The sequence below is a fragment of the Myotis nattereri genome, assembly GCF_964212035.1.
Source record: "Myotis nattereri genome assembly, chromosome: 12".
In the NCBI taxonomy this organism is placed as follows: Eukaryota; Metazoa; Chordata; class Mammalia; order Chiroptera; family Vespertilionidae; genus Myotis; species Myotis nattereri.
The window spans coordinates 78,078,647-78,100,378 of NC_138087.1; the positions used below are offsets into that span (position 1 = coordinate 78,078,647).

General features: G+C 54.3%; 1 protein-coding gene across 1 annotated transcript in view; it reads left to right on the plus strand.

The window, feature by feature from the left end:
* The first annotated feature begins 22 nt into the window (after positions 1-22).
* PTPA (protein phosphatase 2 phosphatase activator) overlaps positions 23-21,732 on the plus strand; it is a 30,173-nt gene continuing 8,463 nt past the window's right edge. Inside the window, exons 1-8 of the mRNA XM_081104181.1 lie at positions 23-480; positions 3,223-3,320; positions 5,604-5,690; positions 11,124-11,249; positions 13,302-13,419; positions 15,227-15,326; positions 18,071-18,195; positions 19,114-19,214. Coding sequence (XP_080960307.1) covers positions 450-480; positions 3,223-3,320; positions 5,604-5,690; positions 11,124-11,249; positions 13,302-13,419; positions 15,227-15,326; positions 18,071-18,195; positions 19,114-19,214 — 786 coding nt within the window. The 5' untranslated portion in view covers positions 23-449. The remainder of the gene's footprint in view (positions 481-3,222; positions 3,321-5,603; positions 5,691-11,123; positions 11,250-13,301; positions 13,420-15,226; positions 15,327-18,070; positions 18,196-19,113; positions 19,215-21,732) is intronic.

A 21,732-nucleotide genomic window follows, 5' to 3' on the forward strand; every position in this document is an offset into this window, starting at 1 on the left:
TCTTCCAGTGTCCCTCGGGGCAGGGGCAGGGGCAGGGCCACGCACGAAGGTGACAGGTGGGGACCGCCCCGCAAAAGCATGGCCGCCGCGCCGGCCTCCGCCCGCCCCGCAAAAGCATGGCCGCCGCACTCCCAGGGCCGGGCGGGCGGTTGTCGCGCCGGGAGGCGAGCCGGCCGTTGGTGCGCATGCTCCGGGCGCCCCGCGCCGACATGGCCGCCGCCTCCCGGGCTGCGCCGCCGCCGGAGCCGGCCGTTGCTGGGCATGCTCCCTGAGCGCCCCGCACCGACATGGCGGTTGTCTCCGCGGGGGTGACTGTAATTCTCGGCTGTCGGTGGTAGCCGGCCGGCGCGCATTGCTCCCCAAAAGCTCTGAGCGCGGGGCAGGGAGGGGTGGGTGCGGAGTGCCAGGTGCGGGCTGCGGGCGTCGGGGCCGGCTCCTGGCGGAGGAAGATGGCCGAGGGCGAGCGGCAGGCGCCGCCAGGTATGGTGCGCCGGCCGGTCGGGCCGCGGCGGGGGCGCGGGGGCGAGGAAGGGGTGTGGTGGGGGCTCGGCCGGGAGGGTCGGGCGATGGGGGACGTCGAGGGGGCGGGGGTGATGGGCGCCGAGGAGGAGGTAGCGTTGAGGGGCCTGGCAGGAGGGCAAGAACCCAGGGCCGCGGCGAAGGCTGGGGGTGGGGCGCCACCCCGGGTCTTGGGGAGCCCGGGCTGCCGGAGGGTCCGGTGGGCCACGCCTCGGCGGGAGCGGGGCCTGTCCACGCCCGGGCTGCTCGGACCCAGGTCACCCTTCTCCGGCGGGGAAGATGCATGCACGGGGCTGCCCTCGTTATGCGACCCTGCTCAGCGGGAGGGGTGCCCCGTGGGCTGGGCCTGCTGGACCCCATCCCCACGCCCGGCCCCCCGCACCCCCACTCCTCCCTCCCTCTGGGAGGCCGGCCTCGGGAGTTTCGGTGGCTGAGAATTTATTGAGAGAAACCGCTCTCGGTCGCCTAAACCACTCATTTACAAAGGCTGGTTGTGCAAGGAGATGCGCCTCTCCCTGGCGTCACCATCTGTGACTTTTATTTGCACCGCGGCCTCTTTCAAGTTCACTCGAGTAGCTGGGGGTGGAGGTGCTAGGGATAGAGGCCTGCAGCCTGGACAACGGCCCGGGGGTGGGGGTGGGGGTGCTGCTGACACCCCTCACCCCCACCTTGAGCTAAGAAGACTTTTAAAATTATGTCAGGAGCAAATAGGTTAGCCAAACACACAGCTAGGGTTTGGAAAGCATCTGCTATTCCTTCCACCCTGTCTTACATTTTGTGATCCCTGGGAAGGTCTCAGAAATGTTCAAGATCAAGAGTCCCTCCCCTACAAGCCTCCCACCTCTGCAAAAAAACAAAAAGGGGATGCAACCAGACATTACTTTGTTTAACACAAAACTTCTGTGTGTGTGCCCTTAGAACGGGTGGGGAACCTTTTTCCTGCTGAGGGCCATTGGATGTTTAGAACATCATTTAAGGCAGCGGTTCTCAACCTGTGGGTCGTGACCCCTTTGGCGGTCGAACGACCCTTTCACAGGGGTCGCCTAAGACCATCCTGCAGATCAGATATTTACATTACAATTCAGAACAGTAGCAACATGACAGTGATGAAGTAGCAACGAAAATAATTTTATGGTTGGGTCACAACATGAGGGACTGTATTTAAAGGGCCAGAAGGTTGAGAACCACTGATAGGGGCCATACACACTAATCAGCTTAAAAATTAGCCTGCTCTGTGTGGCCAAACATTTAATTAACTCACCCCTGATGGCTCGGCAGGGCCGGACCAAATGATTTCCGGGACCTTATATGGTCCCCCGGCTGAGTGTCCCTCCCGCCCCCCTCCAGCTGCCTCAGAAGTTCTGGTAATGGCATCGGGAGATGGAAGACATTCTCAATAAGAATTCCCCGTGAGATGTGTCCCTGAAGACGGGTGGTGGGTGAGGGAGAGAACCTGTGCACGAACGAGATGAAGGCCGGGGAGGGCAGCCATGGCTGGAGGACCCAGGCTCCCGGCGTGCGGCCCTTCTCGGAAGGTTGAAGAGGGGCGTTTTGGGACAAGCGGAGTGAACTCCTTCCCTCGGTGTAGTGTGAACACCTGGGCTTCTGGAGGTACCCAGACCTCGCTCTGCGGGCAAGTCCCAGCCCCTGTGAGCCGGTTCCCTTAGTTCTTAAACCTGAGGCTACGCCTGCACAGGGCTGCCGTGTGTGTCCACAGAGGATGTGGGCAGCGCCTGGGACATGGCAGTTAAGTCAGTGTGGGTTCCTGTGGGTCTTCTCAAAGGTGGTACAAGTTGAACACGTGGACTGGTTCCCAAGTGGTAGATGATGCTACATTACACTTTCGGGGCGAGGGGGGGCGGTTAGGGACATCTCTAACACTTTGTATGTTTCCATCTTATACTGAGAGGTTTTAGGGGATCCAACTGTCCGGTGGTCCCTTTGTCAGAGGCAGAACCTTGAGGCTGGAGAGACTGTGGGTCTGACTTCATTTGTCGCAGGCCTGTGTCCGAAGGCTTGCTTTTCTGACTTGGGATTGTGTGTTCTGGCAACTTGTGTGTTGCATCAGTGATTTGTTGCAATGCTTCCTATAGGGTAACCTTTCCCCTGGTGACAGGGCCTGGCCTGGAGGTTTTCCTCTCTGTGAAACAATGTCAGGGGGACTGTCCCTTGCAGCGAACAGTTCTCCGATGTACAGAAGGGCTCTGTTCCCAAATATTGCAAGTTGATAATTTAGAACGTGGAGCACATTTCCCCATAAAGACGATGTGGTTAGGTTACTAGCCTGACCTACAAAGCTTTCTATTTAGCATCTTAGAGTAGCAATTTACTAATCGGAGGGGGTCTCAATGTTGGGTCCTCGGAACAGGGCTTGCAGAACAGGCGGGAGGAGGAAGAGAGTTTCTGGTCTCTTTCTTGGGCCCTGGTTTGAATTCGGATTAGGTAGAGGTTTGCTTTGCTCTTATCTCAGGTTCCCTAGCCTCCTCCTTAGGTCCCCTGGGCTTCTCCCTCAACAACTGATACTTGTTTTCCTTGCAGAGAAAGGAAAGTCAGGAGGCCAGTGGGTTTGGTTTAAATACTCTGTCCTGGGAGTCTGTGTCTGGTTTACACTGGGGCTTGGGTGTTGGAATCTTGGTTTAAAAGTGTGTGTGTGTTGGGAAGGGTTTCTATTTATTTGTTTGCTTTTTCGTTTTCTTTGTCAAGATTCTTCGGAGGAGACCCCTCCAGCCACTCAGAGCTTTATCATTCCGAAAAAGGAGATCCACACGGTTCCGGACATGGGTAAATGGAAGCGTTCTCAGGTACCAGTGGCGTCTACCCTGCAGGGTCAGAGCCAAGAGGAGAAACTGGGGCTTTTTCAGAGACACTGGTTTTCTGGACATGATGGGCTGTGAGCTCCTGACCCTCACGCCCTTGGAGCCACAGCTCTTAGAAGCTAGGAAGGGAGGTGACAGCGGAGATGACTGTCCCTCCCGTCAGGGGCAGTGGGAAGATCTCTGGGGGCCGGGGCCGGAGCAACCCTACAGAGTTGTGCTCCTGGTTCTCATACACCTTCGCCCCTTGAGAGTTGTATTGGCTGAACATGAGTGTCCCAAATGAAGGAGTGTGTTACGTGATTCTTGGTTACAAGTAACAGCAAGTTGGGGAGCAGTGTATCAAAGGGAGAGGAGGTTATTACATGGAAACCGAGGCCAGGGAAGTGACTGAGCCTAAAAATACCTGGGAACTGGGGCCCAGAGCACTCTTGGGCGGACCAGCTTTCTGTGCTGCAGGAGATAGCAGCGTGTCCCTCCCGGCTGTGGTCAGGCTGCGGAAAGACTGGGACTCATAAAAAGAAAGCCAATTTCACATTCCCAGGGAAGGCCTTGTGTCCAGCTCCATCCAGGTGCCGGCCTGGTCTGGTCAGCTGGGGTGGGCAGTGTCCCTTGTAGAGAAGGGGCAGGCTTGGGGTCTTGGCAAGCTTGGCAGGTTTCCGGTAAGGAGTCTGCTGTGCTTACACTGCTCTAGCCCAGTGGTCGGCAAACTCATTCGTCAACAGAGCCAAATATCAACAGTACAACCATTGAAATTTCTTTTGAGAGCCAAATTTTTTAAACTGAAACTATATAGGTAGGTACATTGTTATTAACTTAATTAGGGTACTCCTACGGCTTAGGAAGAGCCACACTCAAGGGGCCAAAGAGCCGCATGTGGCTCGCGAGCCGCAGTTTGCCGACCACGGGTCTAGGCCACAGGTTGGCAAATGATGCCTGCCAGACGAAGCTGGCTCTCCGCCTGTTTCTGTAAATACAGTTTTGTTGGCGCACAGCTGCGCTCGTCCGTGTGCCTGTTGTCCGGGCTGCTGTCACACGACGGGCAGAGCTTGTGGGGTCCAGGGAGCCTGAAGCACTTACTGTCTGGCCCGTTGTCGGCAAAGTGTGCCCGTCCTGCTCGAGGCACCAACGTATTAGGGAAGTGTTGGTCCCTTTCTCTGCTGATGTGCATGCTGACCGATGCTCTTGCGATGATGACGACGGTGGTGGTGGTGGTGGCATCTCTAGAGACCATCAGAATGTCCTGAGTTTTAGTCACCAAGAGACTCGGACCCACACAGGAGCAGGGACTGTGGAGGATGCCCCTGCCCCTTGCTCCCGCCTCTCCTTGCATCCCAGTGTGCTTTACAGGGGCAGTTGTGGGCACTGCCACAGTCAGGATGAGGGCTCAGGCTTGCCCTGGGCCAGGGGAGTTGCTTTAGGTGCTGTCCGCGACTCCCGCCTGCAGCCATTCCTAGGCTGGCAAGAGGATCTGCTATAGAACACCCCTCTAGACAGTGAGGGGTGGGTTCTCAGGACGCATCTGGGGCTGGTACCCTTTAGGCTTAGATAAGGAGGAAGGAAGAAAGCGAGGGGCAGAGGGATGATGAAGAAACAAGACTGAGCAGTCCGTTGTTCCCAGGAACCGCCCCTCCAGGGGCCTGTGCCTCAGTGATTTTTCATCCCCATGCTGGGTGCACCCTGCAGCCCAACAGGGAGGAGAGTGCCCAGCGGGACCGGGGGATGGGTGTGCTGAGAGACCCGGCCATGGACAGAGGACACTTCTCCTGGGAGCGGGCATTGCACCCAGGCGGACAGCCGGTGGGGAGCCATCTGGAATATGAGCAGGGAGAGGGCCCTGGGTGGGTTCCTTGGGCTCCTGGTGGTGTAGCACAGTGGAGTTTGGTTGGCGGGTCCGGCTCCACATCTGCTGAGATCTTGGTCTTAGGAGACGTTGGGCAGGTCACTCTCCTGAAGCCTTGGTTTTCCCCCTGTAGAATGGGGCCAGTGACGGTGCTAGCTCCGGGGCTGTTGTGTAAAGAAACTGCCGGTAGCAAGAGTGAGCACACAGCACATTCTGGCTGGAGGCCCAGGTGTCATTGGCTTGCCAGTGGTGTGGGATGGAGGGGGAGGGGAGGGTATTTGACATTATCTTTCTACTGCTCCTGCTACCTGGTTGGGAGCCGGGGGCAGCTTGGAGCATTTTGGTAACTGGGTGCAGCTGGGGTATAGAGAGAGTGGGGGTCTGACAGCCCTTTCCACATCCCACTGTCCTCCTCCCCTGTTTGGTAGGCATACGCCGACTACATCGGATTCATCCTTACCCTCAACGAAGGTGTGAAGGGGAAGAAGCTGACCTTCGAGTACAAAGTCTCTGAGGTAGGCATGGGCAGGGTGCCTGCTGTGGCAGGGCCTTCCAGAAATAGCTCCATGGAGTCCTGTGTGCTCATTGCCCACAGCGGGGCCAGTGCAGAAAATCACATCATTCAAACACAGGTGCAGTTGACATTTTTGTATCTATACTTCTCACACTTTTTAAAATCTGTGAATAGAAAATTGGATCGAGGTAAAGATGCCATTTTATAGCCTGCATTTTTGCTAACTGGTATGTTTATATACATTTTAAGTCAAAAGAGATCACAAAAGAAGTAACCGTGCTCACTGAAGAGGTTACTGAGAAACATGTGTAACGTTAGCCCTGGGCTCTTGCTATCTTCCCTCTCATAGCTGACCGTTAACGGCTGGGGGAGTGTCATCCAGACCTGCCCGTGAGCTCCTCCTCTCCTGCCAGGGGAATGGCTGCCTCACTGAGCCATGCCCTCGTTGGTTTAAACAGTCCCCTAACTGTAGACTTTTAGGTTGTGTCCCTAAACATTGCTGCTCTGAATACCCTGGCACCTACATATGTCGACGTTATTTCCACGTCTAGGAGTGGGAACACTGAGTTGAAGGGCGCACTGCTAGGTGCTGGGTTTCGGAGACAGGCTTATTGGCGGAGGGAGGCGAGAGCCGTGGGGGGCTGGTACCCCGGGAAGGTGTGGTCCTGTAGCTGTTTGCTCTGCTGCAGGCCTCCAGTGGCCTTTTGGATTCCTGCCCAGTTGGCCCAGAACCACCTTGAGCCTCTTATCTGAGACACCAGGGCCTGAGGAGCCTCTCCCAGTGTCTTGTCTGGCCCAGCTCTCTAGCTGTAGCCTGGGCCTGGCCCAGTCTCCACCTGGCCTGAGGCTCACAATGGCCCTAACTGGCTGCTGGGTGGCCGAGGTCCTCTTCTGTCACTGGAGGGGAGCCAGTGCTGGGGATTGCCAGTCCTCTCTTGGGAGCTGGCCCACTCAGTGCTCCGGGACTTGAGGCCCAGGTGCAGAGGAGGGGAGAGCGGGCTCCTCTGAGCCTGTGGCAAGAGATGCTCTGCTCTGCTCTGCTCTGCTCAGTGGGTTGGGGAATGTGGTGGGAAGGCTAGTTAAAGGGGATGTTATAATTACCCCAGCAGATTCTGAGCTGCCAAATCCCTCCCAGGCCCCTTAATTGCCTCTGAGGCTTTGATGGTAGCAGGCCACACCAACCAGGTGTTGTCTTAGCACAGGAGCTGTTCTTTTGGCAGCATTGCAGCATGGTTAAGTGCCTGAGTTCTGGAGTCAGGCTGACCGGGTTTTCATAACCTTTCACTTCTAAGCTGAGTGACCTTGTTTCCTGTGAACCTTTATGTCCTCATATGTAGAGTGGGAAGAGCCACAGACCTACTCATGGCCCCTGGGGAGGATCTGCTAAGATCCCACATGTAGGGTGGTTTTGTACAGTACCTGGCATGGACAAATGACATTATCATTATTAGCTACTAGAGGCTCAGTGCACAGAATTTGTGCACTGTGGGGGGGGGGGTGGGGGGGCGTGCCTCCCTCAGCCTGGGCCTGTGCCCTCTTGCAGTTTGGGAGCCCTTGGGATGTTCAACTGACGGCTTAGCCTAAGCTAGCAGTTGGACATCCTTAGCGCTGCCACAGAGGCGGGAGAGGCTCCTGCCACCGCCGCGGCGCTCATCATGAGCCCAGCTTCTGGCTGAGCGGTGCTCCCCCTGTGGGAGTGCACTAGGGGCAGTTCCTGTGTTAAGTATCTGCCCCCTGATGGTCAGTGCACATCATGGCGACAGATCATTCCACTGTTCTGTCAGTTTGCACATTAGCCTTTTATTATATAGATTGTAAGCGTTAGCTATTTTGCATTTCTAATTTCCAGTAGTGTTGTTGCTTCAGTTCGGGCTCTTCCTGAGCTGGGGTTCATCCCAGCACCAGGGGGAGTGGGCTGCTCCCCACTCAGTGCACAGAGGTGACTAGTCTCCAGCGGGCTCCCAGATTCTGCCCACAGCTGGCAGGGTCAGCAGGAGGCACAGCTCACAGGAAGTGGCCTTGGCCCACAGATGGGAGCTGTGTTCTGCAAAGAGCTGAGGTCTGAGAAGGCCTCAGAGTATTGCTTGCCAATTCCAAATAAATAACCCAGAGGACTGGCTGTGAAAGACATGAGTTTATTAGGACTATGTGTGTACAGGGCGGCCTGTCAGTGATGTCTCTGCAGCGCAGGCTTTGTCAGTACAGGGCTATGTAGGGTACAGAAAACAAAGCAGCCTGGCCAGTAGCTCAGTGGTTAGAGAGTCAGCCCACCCACCAAGGGTCTCAGGTTTGAATCCTAGTCAAGGGCATGAACCTGGTTTGCAGGTTTGATCCCCGGCCAGGGGGCATGTGCAGGAGGCAACCAATGGATGTGTGTCACATCAATATTTCTCTCTCTCTTTGTTTCTCTCTCTCTTCTCCTCACTCTCTTTAAAAAGCATAAATGAAAACGAAGTCCTTGGATAAGGATTAACAAACAAAAACAAAGCAAACAGTGCGCTAAAGATGCCAGCTGTTTACCATCCGGCTCACATCCGGTAGCAGCTTCTTTTTGGCCATTCCTTTACTGAGGAGCTGGCCAGGCTCCCAAGGCCCACAGCACACTTACAGAAGGCCTCCATGATAGGCCCCAGGGCGGAGGTGCAGTTGGAACTTGGGAAGGGGCCCATGTTCTCAGGTACCACCCAGCTGTCTTCTGCTTGGTTCCGTAGGTCTCCTGATTCTTCTCACTGCTGCCTCCCACTACAGGAATGGCAATTGCAGCTGGGGGAGGGCACCGTGGTCTGGGTGGCGGCTTCCAGACTGCCTATAGCAAGGAGCAAGCCAGGGGGACGTGGGCTTGTCTACGTCCGTGTTTAGAAGGCTCTCCTTCGTTTTGAGATTATGTCTGTCCTTTGGGTTAGAATTTTTGATTTTTGCAAAATAAAAATGATAGATAAGTCTTATTTTTATTTATTTTTTTACTGTTCTGTTTGATTTTTAAAACAAGAGCAAAATAGAAAATGTCTCCAAAATTTTACTTGTCCGTGAAATCCAAAAAGAAAGCATTGGATTAGGGAGAAGTGCAGCTCAATGTATTCTTCGTGTTTTCAGGTACAAGCCCACAGTTCTCTCTCCTCTAACCTTTTCTCCCAACTAGCCAAACAGTAGAGGCCTCCCACCCCCAGTTGAAAACCCGTCTGCAGAAAGAGGAGCTCGGAGCCTTTCCATTGTTCACTGGTCAGCCGGGCTGGGCCTGGAGCACCTTCTTAATCCTCCTCCGTGTCACCAGAGATTGACATCTCTGGACGGGCCTGCTGGTGCTTCCCAGCCAGGATTATTGCAGCATCCTCCTAAGTCCCAGGTCAGGTTTGCTCTGTCCCTGTTATCAGTGTTCCTGGTGACCTGGTTCTTCACAAAGACAGGTTCTGACAGCACTTTCTGCCACATTCCAGCGAGGCAGACTTCTGTCACCAGGCCCCTGCTTCAGGCAGGTATGAAGGGAGCTTTGTCCTCTACGGGTCCGCTTCTCCTCCCAGGCCTCAAGCATAGGGAACAGGGTGATGAGGGCCGTTGTCATGTGCACAGTGACAGGAGGCACCACTTACATGGATAGCAATGTGATTCCTGCCTGCTGGAGCCCTACAGGGGGCACTGGCTAGCATGTATACCATTAGCTCAAGCCCGCCTCCCCACCCACCCACCTCCAAGTACATACGCAGCTCTTGGGAAGCGTCTCTGCGTGGCAGACTTGACCATGCCTTGCCCTCATCACAACTTTTTCTGTGGGCACCACCCTGCTAGTTCCTACCAGTGCCAGGAGCTCTGGAGGCATCTCCTTAGACCAGCGGTTGCCAACTGGTGGTCCGTGAGGTCCGAAAGGTTGGCGACCGCTGCCTTAGACTGCTCTGCCCAGTAGACACAGGCACGGCCCTCCTTTTGGCAGGCTCCTTCCTCCCAGGGCCACCTGACTTGGAATGTCTTCTGTATCGTGTTCTCCCTGCGCCTTTCGTCGCCCCTCACGTGGCCCACTTCTGTCAGCCTCACCTGCAAGGAGCACTTTCTCACTGTCCTCACAGGCCTGTGTCTCGGACAGGCAGCCTCACCTAATTTCTCGTTGAGTAACACTGTGTGCTCATGTGGCCCTGGCCTGTGACACCGATTCCGCTCTTAGTCCCGGCCCTCCGTGGGAAAAGCGGGGATGAGGGACGGGATCTTGAACACCTGTGGTCCTACAAGGCATTACCCACGCTGCTACCTTTGACCAGCATTTTCACGGAGGATGAGCTGCCAGGTTGTTTATCTCAGGCTATCTGTGGTAGTGAACAGTTGAAAAGATCCCAAACGTTTCACAGTGAGGGATTCGGTAAATAAATTGTAGTTCACTGGCACAATGAAGTCTTAGTCACTTCCGAGAGGTTATTGTAAAGTCATGTTTACATATTGATGTGGAATAAGGTTCATGAGGAAATAGCAGGCTACAAAGCTGCGTGTGCCCTGTCACCCATGTTTCAAGCTTGTGTAATCATACACCATCACCTTGTGCCTGCACTGCAGCAGGCATCCTTCATGGGGTGTTATTTAGTTCTCATGACAGCCTTGAGAGGTGTCTATCAGCATGCCCACTTTAAGATGAAGAACTAGGCACAGAGCGTTCAAGTCACTGGCTCAAGGTCTGTGGCAACTAAATGGTGTTTTTTGAATTGATCCAGTTGCCTTCAAAATTGTCACCATGATAAGCAATAGAAAACACTGGAAAAATATGAAGAGTATGTTAAAAAGTATTTCTGGGTATTAGGATTACTGGTCATTTTTGTTCCTTTTACATTTCTGTTTTCTGTGGTGAGGAGGCGTTATGTACTAAATAGAAGACCACACTGATTCTAGTGAAAAAGGTCAGGTTTGCCCAGCTGGCGTGACTCAGTGGTTGAGCATTGACCTATGAACCAGGAGGTCATGGTTCAATTCCTAGTCAGGGCATATGCACAGGTTGCTGGCTCGATCCCCAGTGTGTGGGGCATGTGGGGGCAGCTGATCAATGATTCTCTCTCTCATTGATGTGCCTCTCTCTTTCTCTCTCTCTCTCTCTCCCTCTCCCTCTCTCTCCCTCTCTCTCCCCTCCCTCTCCCTTCCTCTCTGAAATCAATACAAATATATTTAAAAAACAAAAAGGAAGGTCAGGGCTGCAGTTCGTGCTTGTCCAACAGCTCCTCGAGGCTAGTGAGAGAACCAGCTGCTGCAGCCACCCTTGTCCCTTCAGCCTGGTGCTGGCCCCTTTCTGGAAAGCCCCCTGTGCCCCCTGGCCTCTCTCTCATGCTCAGTGTGTTTGGAAGGGGCACAGCAAGGAGGATGCCAGGTAGCACCAGGTCTTGGAGTCATTGTTCAGCAGCAGTGGGGACTTCCCTCTGGCTCCAGCTTGGTCATTGTGTCCTGCTCCTCTATTTTGCCTCCACAGGCCATTGAGAAACTGGTCGCTCTTCTCAACACTCTGGACAGGTGGATTGATGAGACTCCACCCATGGACCAGCCCTCTCGATTTGGGAACAAGGCCTTCAGGACCTGGTATGCCAGACTTGACCAGGTGAGGCTGTCACAGACAGGCTGGGGGCTGGGCCGGAGGGAGCTTTCAGGCATATCAGAATCACTGGGAGTTTGTTAAGATGGCAATTCCATTTACCAAAAGTACAGATGCATTTAGCCACCCTCTGGGAATGACCATGTGGATACCATGTTCTCTGCACAGGGCTGTTTAGTAGGCAATTGATCGAAACACCCTAGGCGTCCGTCTGCAGGGGATCAGTTAAATAAACTAGTACCTCCGCCTCTGGAGCACTGTGCAGCTGTAAGGAGGAATAAGGAGTCCCACTAGGGAACTGAGGGAGGGGACTCTGCGGTCTACTGTCAGGTTGAAGAGCAGGCAGGCCTATGATGCATATTGCAAGCTGCCTTTTGGTTAGAAAGAGGGAGAAATAAAAAGTATGTTTGTATTGCCCAGTTTGCATAGGGAAACATCACTGGAAGGATACACAAAAGGCAAATAAAGCTGTGGTTTCTTTTGGCCTGGGGTTTTCACATGGAGCAGAGGGGGCTCCAAGGACCCAGCAAAATGCTTTCTTTCCCTAAGAGTAGCTCAGATGCCTCTGGATTCTAAGATGGCACATGGGCTTGAGTTGTTGTTTTTTAAAGATTTTTATAGAGTTACTAGAGGCCTGGTGCACAAAATTCGTGCACAAGTACAGTCCCTAGGCCTGGCCGGTGATCAAAGCGTGAGCATCTAGCATGGAAGGGCAGGTCCGAGCTGACCTCTTGGCCCTGGGCAGCACCTGGGCCCCTGGGCCCTGCATGCCCCCTTCCGCCTGAGCCATTGGGCCCCTGCCGGCTCCCTCAGCACTTGGGAGCCGGGCGGTGGCCCCGCCCCCCACCACTGCCGCTGATTGCCATTTTCAGGGTGTTTGGCGGGGTGACTGGGCCCCGCCTGGCTCCCTCAGTGCCTGGGACCCAGGCAGTGGCCCTACCCCCCACTGCCGCTGCTGGTCACTGTCTGCTGAGCAGTGGGTGGGACAATTGGGCCCCACTCGCACCCACCTTGTCCTGGTGCTGCCCGCTCACCTGCTCCACCATCCTGTCATGGTCCCGCTCTCATTGGGGCCCATCAGGGCTGGCACTGCCGCCCGCTGCCAGTGCCACATTGCAGATGCCCACCATGTTCCATGCCGCCCCCTGGTGGCCAGCGCACATCATAGCGAGTGGTCGAACTCCCGGTTGAAGGGACAATTTGCATATTAGGCTTTTATTATATAGGATAACTTAAAGCTGACATATTATAGCTGTACAGCTTAATGTATTTTTGCCCTTACTATATTTTTACCCTTAATGTATATTTAACCTTGATGTGTATTTACCCTTAACGTATATTTACCCTTGCACCCACCACCCATATTAAGCTATAGAACATTCCAGCACTTAAGCAGGACCCTCGTGCCCCTCCTAGTTGATATCTCCCCAGCTCTTTTGGTTTCTATTCCATAGGTAGATTTTGACATTTTTTGAACTTCATATAAATGTCTGGCTTATTTTACCCAATGGTATGTCTGTATGATTCATCCATATTGTTGTGTATAGCAGCGGATCTTTTTCATTGCTGCATAGTATTCCATTGTATGAACATAGCACAATTTATCCATTCTATTGTTGATGGACATTTCAATTGTGGGTTGTTTTCATGTTTTGGCTACTGTACAAGTCTGCTATGAACATCCTTGCATACATCCTTTGATGGGCATATGGCACAAACTCCCTTGCTGGTAGTATGAAGAAAGACGACATCTATGGGATGTTGATGAGTTAGTTACCAGATGGGAAAGTTTAATGTCTTATTTTCAGATCCCTGCTGTCTTGCCCCCAGGACCCTGTCACCTGGAGGAAGAGTCAGCAAATGAAAACCACTCCAGAGTAGTCTTTGTTTTGTAAGAATAAATGCTCTCCCTTCTTTTCCTTCTGTGGCCAGTTCAGAGTAGGGGCCAGGCCGCCTGGCATAGCAGCCGGGGTCCTAGCCAGATGCTGCCCCTGGACGCTTGCCTACCAGGGTGCTGCATAATCTGCTGCCACCACTTTGTGTCTCTTGTGTTATCAGGAAGCAGAAAACTTGGTGGCCACAGTGGTCCCCACCCATCTGGCAGCTGCTGTGCCTGAGGTGGCCGTTTACCTAAAGGAGTCAGTGGGGAACTCCACGCGCATCGACTATGGCACAGGTACCTGCCTTCCCCGGCACTTACTTGGCTAAACTGCGTCCTTTCTGGGCTGTTTCCTCTCTGCTTTCGGGTTGTCTCTGGGGACCCCTGAGCAAGCAGCCTGACAGGGCTAGCTGGGGTACAGCCCTGCCGGGTGCCAGGAGGCTTGGTGCTGTTCCTGCAGCTCTGGCTCCAACCACCAGGGGGAGCTGAAGCCATATGCCTGCTGCCATGTGAGCTGAGCTGATTCCTGTTCTTGGTAAAAATGGTCTCTCTGAGCTCATTGTCATCACCGAAGTGATTTACTGAGCACTTACTATAGCGCAAGGCAATTGTTCACAGAAGCCTTGAGAAATGAGAGCGCTCAGTAGCCCCTGGCAGCACTGTGGCCACCTCCTCCCTATGCCCCTGCTCCTTCACACCCCCTGTGTTCTTGAGTTCTCAAGGAAACGGAGCAGGTGGACACCTTAATGGGGGAGTATTTTCCAGGTCAGGGGGTGGCTGAGCGGGATCCTTGCTTTGGTAGGCCCGCCTTTCCTTTCCCTTCCACTCCAAAGCAGGCAAATGCGAGTGCTGCTGTTCTCGGGCCTTCCCCTTGCCTGGCTACAGAGGTAGGCCTGCAGGGGGCCCCCTTGGACCTGGGTCCTGGGCAAGCTTTGTGTCTGCTTCCCCTGTTGCTAGGGAACGGGTTTATCAAGTTTTGGTTCTTTGACTAATAGGGAAAGACCTGGAGGGGAGAGGGGCCAGGTCAGCAGGGGGTGGGGTTTTCTTCCCTTCTCAGTTGCTCTCAGATGTGCAAGAGTGATGGTTACCCCTGAATGATGATGGCTTGGATTCTGGCTGGTCATGATCAGAAACTGCACGTGAAAGTAACAGTTCACAAGTTTTTTACGTCCCTAGAGGGACCTTCATTCTGGAGGAGGAGGACAGGAAGTCACGGAAATACTCTCTTCACCTCCCTCCAATTATGTTTTCTGTGACTGTGAACCATGGATTCAGTCCAAAGGCCAGTCGGTGTTTTCTGTGTTGCCGACCATTCCTATTCGACATGATGGGAGGAAGCAGGGTGCCTTTTGACCATATGTGATCCTGCTTAGAATGGGACCTGCTTGGAAGCCTTCAGTGGCTCCCATTGCTCTGGGGATAAAGTCTGAGCTTTGACTCTGGCTGTGAAGCCTCTCTGATCTCAGCCTAATCTTGTTACGCTTTCTCCCGTGCTCTCTGCTTTAGCCATACTGGCCTTCTGAGGGTTCTTCCAGCATATCACATTTTTTTTCTTGCCTCATGGCTTTTGACGTGCTGTTTCTTCTGACTAGAATGCTCTCTTTGCTTTCTCACCCCCATGCCTTGCCAATTCTTATTCATCTTTCAGATTAAATATTATTTTCTTAGGGAACCCTTGAGCCCTTATGTCAGGGTCCCCCTGTGACAGTGTTCACCTTCTCCTCCTTCAGAGCTAGAATATAGAAGTGATTGTGTATTTAATGTCTGTCATAAACTGTCAAACAAGGGCAGGGACTGTCTGACATGGGCAGGGGCGGCCCTCAGAGTAGGTGTTCAAGAATTAGTGAGTGAGTTAAATTTACAAAATTAAACATAAATGCCTGTTTAAGAAGCAATAGTCTGGGCCTGTTAGGAGTAGAATTATAGCTCTGGTGGTCCAGAGGGCCTAGGTCTTGCTGGGCAGGAAAGAGAACCTATCATCTCCTTGTTGACCTCCCTCCTTGGAGGGGCAGTTTCAGTGATTGGGACACTGGTGAGATCAAGAATAGTCGCACTCCTTTTTTTTTTGGAAGACTGTCAACCTCGGCTGTTTTTACTCCCTCAGGACACGAAGCGGCCTTTGCTGCTTTCCTCTGCTGTCTCTGCAAGATTGGGGTGCTCCGGGTAGACGACCAGATAGCTATTGTCTTTAAGGTGTTCAATCGGTGAGTGCGACACAGGCAGGAGGGGTAACTGCTGTGGGGGGAGGAACAAGTGGCCTCTTTCCTCGTCGCTGCCAGGCTGGGGACGGCGCCAGAGGGCTCTCCGAGCGCCTGCGGGTTCTCTTGTCCTGCCCTAAGCAGTTGGGGCTGCAGATGGGCTGTCCAGGTCTCCTCCGAGCGGGTTCAAATCAGAGTGAAAACTAGTGATGGAAATGCTGTGTCAGGATTGCTGACGCTTCCGCGGTGTCCACCAGGTGGAGGCAGGCTGAGTGCTTTACATATGACTCAGTGACGTGGCTTGTCTACGTGTATCTGTGATGCAGGCTGAGTGACGTGGTTTGTCTACGTGTATCTGTGATGGCAGGCTGAGTGACGTGGTTTGTCTACGTGTATCTGTGATGGCAGGCTGAGTGACGTGGTTTGTCTGCGTGTATCTGTGATGGCAGGCTGAGTGACGTGGTTTGTCTACGTGTATCTGTGATGGCAGGCTGAGTGACGTGGTTTGTCTGCGTGTATCTGTGATGGCAGGCTGAGTGACGTGGTTTGTCTACGTGTATCTGTGATGGCAGGCTGAGTGACGTGGTTTGTCTGCGTGTATCTGTGATGCAGGCTGAGTGGAGCGGTTTGTCTGCGTGTATCTGTGATGGCAGGCTGAGTGGAGCGGTTTGTCTGCGTGTATCTGTGATGGCAGGCTGAGTGACATGGTTTGTCTGCATGTATCTGTGATGGCAGGCTGAGTGACGTGGTTTGTCTGCGTGTATCTATGATGCAGGCTGAATGACGTGATTTGTCTGCGTGTATCTGTGATGGCAGGCTGAGTGACGTGGTTTGTCTAGTGTATCTGTGATGGCAGGCTGAGTGACGTGGTTTGTCTGCGTGTATCTGTGATGGCAGGCTGAGTGACGTTTGTCTGCGTGTATCTGTGATGGCAGGCTGAGTGACGTGGTTTGTCTACGTGTATCTGTGATGGCAGGCTGAGTGACGTGGTTTGTCTGCGTGTATCTGTGATGGCAGGCTGAGTGACGTGGTTTGTCTGCGTGTATCTGTGATGGCAGGCTGAGTGACGTGGTTTGTCTGCGTGTATCTATGATGCAGGCTGAGTGACGTGGTTTGTCTACGTGTATCTGTGATGGCAGGCTGAGTGACGTGGTTTGTCTGCGTGTATCTGTGATGGCAGGCTGAGTGACGTGGTTTGTCTGCGTGTATCTGTGATGGCAGGCTGAGTGACGTGGTTTGTCTGCGTGTATCTGTGATGCAGGCTGAGTGACGTGATTTGTCTGCGTGTATCTGTGATGGCAGGCTGAGTGACGTGGTTTGTCTAGTGTATCTGTGATGGCAGGCTGAGTGACGTGGTTTGTCTGCGTGTATCTGTGATGGCAGGCTGAGTGACGTTTGTCTGCGTGTATCTGTGATGGCAGGCTGAGTGACGTTTGTCTGCGTGTATCTGTGATGGCAGGCTGAGTGACGTTTGTCTGCGTGTATCTGTGATGGCAGGCTGAGTGACGTGGTTTGTCTGCGTGTATCTGTGATGGCAGGCTGAGTTACGTTTGTCTGCGTGTATCTATGATGCAGGCTGAGTGACGTGGTTTGTCTGCGTGTATCTGTGATGGCAGGCTGAGTGACGTGGTTTGTCTAGTGTATCTGTGATGGCAGGCTGAGTGACGTGGTTTGTCTGCGTGTATCTGTGATACAGGCTGAGTTACGTTTGTCTGCGTGTATCTATGATGGCAGGCTGAGTGACGTGGTTTGTCTGCGTGTATCTGTGATGGCAGGCTGAGTGACGTTTGTCTGCGTGTATCTGTGATGGCAGGCTGAGTGATATGGTTCGTCTAGTGTACTCTGTGATGGTCGCCCAATGACAGAATCGCTTAATGGCACATTTCTCAGAACGTGTCCCAGTCGTTCAGCAGCACATGACTAATTCTCACAGTAACCCTAGGACAGTGATGGCGAACCTATGACACGCATGTCAGAGGTGACACACGAACTCATTTTTTTGGTTGATTTTTCTTTATTAAATGGCATTTAAATATATAAAATAAATATCAAAAATGTAAGTGTTTTACTATGGTTGCAAATAATAAAAAAATTTCTATATGTGACACGGCACCAGAGTTAAGTTAGGGTTTTTCAAAGTGCTGACACGCCGAGCTCAAAAGGTTCGCCATCACTGCCCTAGGACGTGGCAACTGTCAATCCACTGTATAGGTGAGGACACAGGCAGAGAAGCCAGGCCTTTCCCTGCGGTCACACAGCCAGGTGAGCCCGGGCATCAGGCTCTGACCTGTGCCCTCACCACGCAGACCACTGCCCGGGAGCGCAGGTGTGTTTCCGTCATTAGAGCGTTGACAGTGTCCATTCTGGGCCCTGCTGCAGCAATGCCGGGGTGCAGGAGCTCCAAGGAGGTTTGGGCGCAGCCCCTGACAGCGGTGGCCGCCGAGGTTAGAGAAGCTGAGGCTCCTGCCGGGGCCTTCACAGTATCGGGAGTGGGTGGTGCTGAGTCCCTCCTTTTAGGAGGTGTTTTGCCCCTTTCATGGGCCAGAGGAAGGTTGCGTTGGGAGAAGACAGTAAAGCTGCATTATTTTGGGAGTATCAGCTGATGATAACTTGTGCGTGACTTCACTGAAATAGAGACCAGTTGTACTCTTAGGTGGTTATCTCTGCCTCCTTGAGTTCCCAGAGGCAGAAGAGTTGAGACTGTCCTTTTACTTTTCTGCCTCCCCTCTCTTCCCCACCCTCCTGTGCAGGTACCTTGAGGTGATGCGGAAACTCCAGAAAACATACAGGATGGAGCCAGCCGGCAGCCAGGGAGTGTGGGGCCTGGATGACTTCCAGTTTCTGCCCTTCATCTGGGGCAGCTCACAGCTGATAGGTACTGAGGGGCCAGGCACCCCTCCACACACCTCCCCACCAGAGCGCACTCTGTGTCCCTCCTCCGTCCCTCCTCCGTCCCTCCCGCCTTCTCTCCTGCCCAGAGGGTGACCCCTGGTAAAGCACACATTAGACTGGCTATCGCTGCCGACCTGCTGCACGCGGGCGTGGCAGGCTGCGGAGGCGGAGGCAGAGTTCCGCCGAGATAATGGATGTGACACGGGCCGGAGCAGCGGCCCTTGCCTGGCGCAGTGGACTGGTGTGAAATGCACCCCACTCCTGGCAGCAGCTGTGGGGTTTTATGTTGAAAATCAGGGGCTCTTTGACTCAGTGACCAATGTCATCCGCTGTCGTCATTGAGCCACCTGCAAGGGGCCCATCAGGGAGCTGCCACCAGGTGCTGGGCAGTGGGCCATTTGCTGTGGGCCTGCTCTGGTGGCCCCCCGCTTTCCCCGGGCCAGCAGAAGTGGGTGAGTGTGCAGTGATAACTGTCTCGGCGTAGGTTGAACTGCCTGTGACCGTCAGTAAATGGCCATGTGTTGGGCACTGCTCTGCCAGGCCCTGAGTGCTCAGGTGGGTTATCGCCCCAGGCCGCTCGGAGCCTGGGGACCGTTAGCGGACCCTGCGCAGGCACCGCCGAGCGCTTTCCGTGATTGTCAGGCGGCACGCAGCCCTACAGGGAGGTGCTGTTCTTGTCCCCGTCGCACAGAGGGGAGAACTGAGTCACACGGTTAGAGGGCAGCAGAGCCGCAGCTTGTTCCACTGGACATACACACGCACCAGGCCATTTACTGCTCCTGTGAGGTCCAGTGTCCAGGGCACACAGGCAGGACTGTGGCCCTGGGGTGGGTGTGGACCGTGTGGGCCAAGGTGGCATGGGCACCTGGTTCTGAACCCCGGGGCTCTTTGCTGTTCCCAGATCACCCGTATCTGGAGCCCAGGCACTTTGTCGATGAGAAGGCCGTGAATGAGAACCACAAGGACTACATGTTCCTGGAGTGTATCCTGTTCATCACCGAGGTGAGGGGGAGCGGGTGAGGGAGAAGCCCACGGCAGCCTCCGGGCTGAAATAAACAGAGATGGTGGCTTTGGACAGAGGGGCCAGAACCGCTGCTCAAAGATGGCAGGGCTGGCCCCGGAAGGCTGGTCATTGGAAAGGAAGCCCCACTAGGCCTCTCTGAAAAGCTGTCAGCTTCTGACCGTCCAGGATCTCCCCCCCTAAGTCAGCCGCCTGGGGTTTCTGCGTGAGACGAGAGACAGACGCGCTCACTAGCAGACTCGGAGACTGAGCAGCAGGTTTGGGGGGGAGGGGTGTCGGCATCTTGCAGGCGGGGCCCAAGGGTCTGTAGAGCTCCGTGTGAGTGGCTGTGGGATGAAGCCATTGCAGGAGTTGGAGAGATGCTGGAGTGGACGGCAGGACATTCCTCTGAAGGGACGCGTCTGTCGGGGCCGGAGGACGGGCAGGTGCAGGGCCACGGGTGAAAACCAGCAGGCCTGGGCCTCTCGCAGTGCAGCCTTGGACTGCTTCCTCAAGATCGCATTGGGAGCTTGTTAAAACGCACATCCCTTGCCTTGGCTGGTTGCTCAATGGTTAGAACGTTGGCCCTCGGACCGAGGGGGTCTCCAGTTGGATTCCCAGTCAAGAGCACATACCTTCATTGCAGGTTCAATCCCCAGCGAGAGGCAACCAATCAATGTGACTCGTTCTCTCTCCCCCTTCTCCCCCCCCTCCCATCCACTCTGTCTAAGAAAACCCAAAAAAACAAAAAGAATGGAAAAAAAACACTTCTCAGGCGAGGATTTTTTTTTTTAATATATTTTATTGATTTTTTACAGAGAGGAAGGGAGAGAGATAGAGAGTTAGAAACATTGATAAGAGAGAAACATCGATCAGCTGCCTCCTGCACACTCCCTACTGGGGATGTGCCCGCAACCTAGGTACATGCCCTTGACCGGAATCGAACCTGGGAACCTTCAGTCCACAGGTCGACGCTCCATCCACTGAGCCAAACCGGTTTCGGCCTCAGGCGAGGATTTTAAGAAAAGCACATTCCTGGGCCCCACCCCAGCTTTCAGAATCAGAGTCTTGGAGGGTGAGAGCCAGAAGTCTGTATTAAACACACTTTTCAGGTGACTGCACATGAAAGTCAGGAACCCATTGCTCTCAGGACCTCTGCCAGGAGGGCCTGCCATTTCCTGCCGGTACTGCCCTCCCCCAGCTTCCACAGGGGCTGGCTTGCTGGCTGGAGAAGGTCTGTGTCCGCTCTCTTTCCTGATACTCACATGCAGGCCTGCTGGCCCCGGGGTTGTCCCTGGCACACCTGTGGACCCCTACCTGTGGGGCTGCTGACTTGGCTGCCCATTCTGAGCGACCTGAAGAGGGGGAGAAGCCTGGTAAGCAGCTGGGGCTCCAGGCTCCTCCTGGTCAGCATTCAGCTCAGGCTTCTGCCCAACTCCAGAGGCCAGAGGGGAATGACACGTTTTTCCAAGTCAGCAAATGGACCCGGACTGACGGCTGGGCGGCCCCACGTCATTCTCAGAGATCTGCTGCCTTCAGCAGTGTAGCCGCCCAAGGTCGGCAGGACTGCGGGCAGCCTGGCTCACTGCTGCGAGAGCCAGTCACATGTTGCGCCCTCCAGAGTGGAGTGCAAGGGTCGGCAGAGCCTGGAGGGCCCCAGGAGGAGCTGGAGGAGCAGGATGGGGGGAAGGGGTGCACATGTTATGCTGGCTTGGCGCACGTGGGGTAAGAAGCTAAACCAGTGGTTGCCAACCGGTCCGAAAGGTTTGCGACCACTGGTTTAAGGAAATGTTTGGAGCAGCGGTCGCCAGCTGGTGGTCCGCGGACCACTGGCGGTCTGTGAGGTCCGAGAGGTTGGCGACCACTGGGCGCAACTGTTTTGACTCCCCATGGTGGTGGGCCAATCCCTTGGGTCCCTGTCAATAACTAACAAGGAAGAAGGTGAGGCCGAGCTTCAGGGAATATGGGAATTGACTCCAGGTTAAACTTCGTATTTTTGTTTGTTTGGTTGGTTATGCTGGTATAAAAACTCAAAGTTTAGGACCCAGTTCCTCTGCTGGAGAAAAATACTACAGTGGCCACTAGGTGGTGCTAAAGGCATGTCAAGCTTGGAGGTGGTTTTAACATTTAACTGGGGGGGGGGACTTCTGGGGGTTCCACACCCTCTCTGCACAGCCTGTTTTCACGTTGGGTCTGGGTGCTCGGGTGCGGTAGTAAATATTGGATGCTCGCTGGTGTGCCCGGGGCTGAGGTGACCATCGAGGGCCCATTTTACCCACCTGGCTTGGCTGCTGATGGCAGCATCTACGCTACCCCAACCCCTACCCCTGCCACCCCAGACCAGCATTTTGTAGCCCCTGAAGGACGAGTGAGTGACCTGGACTGGCACACCCTGACACAGGGGGTCCCGAGGCCTGACACTGGCACGCGGGGACCAGGAGGCCGGTGTGCGGCTCTGTGCTTTGTCCGGAAGGGGCAGCGTCCCTCGGTGGGGCTGGTGCGGTTGGAGATGAAACAAAA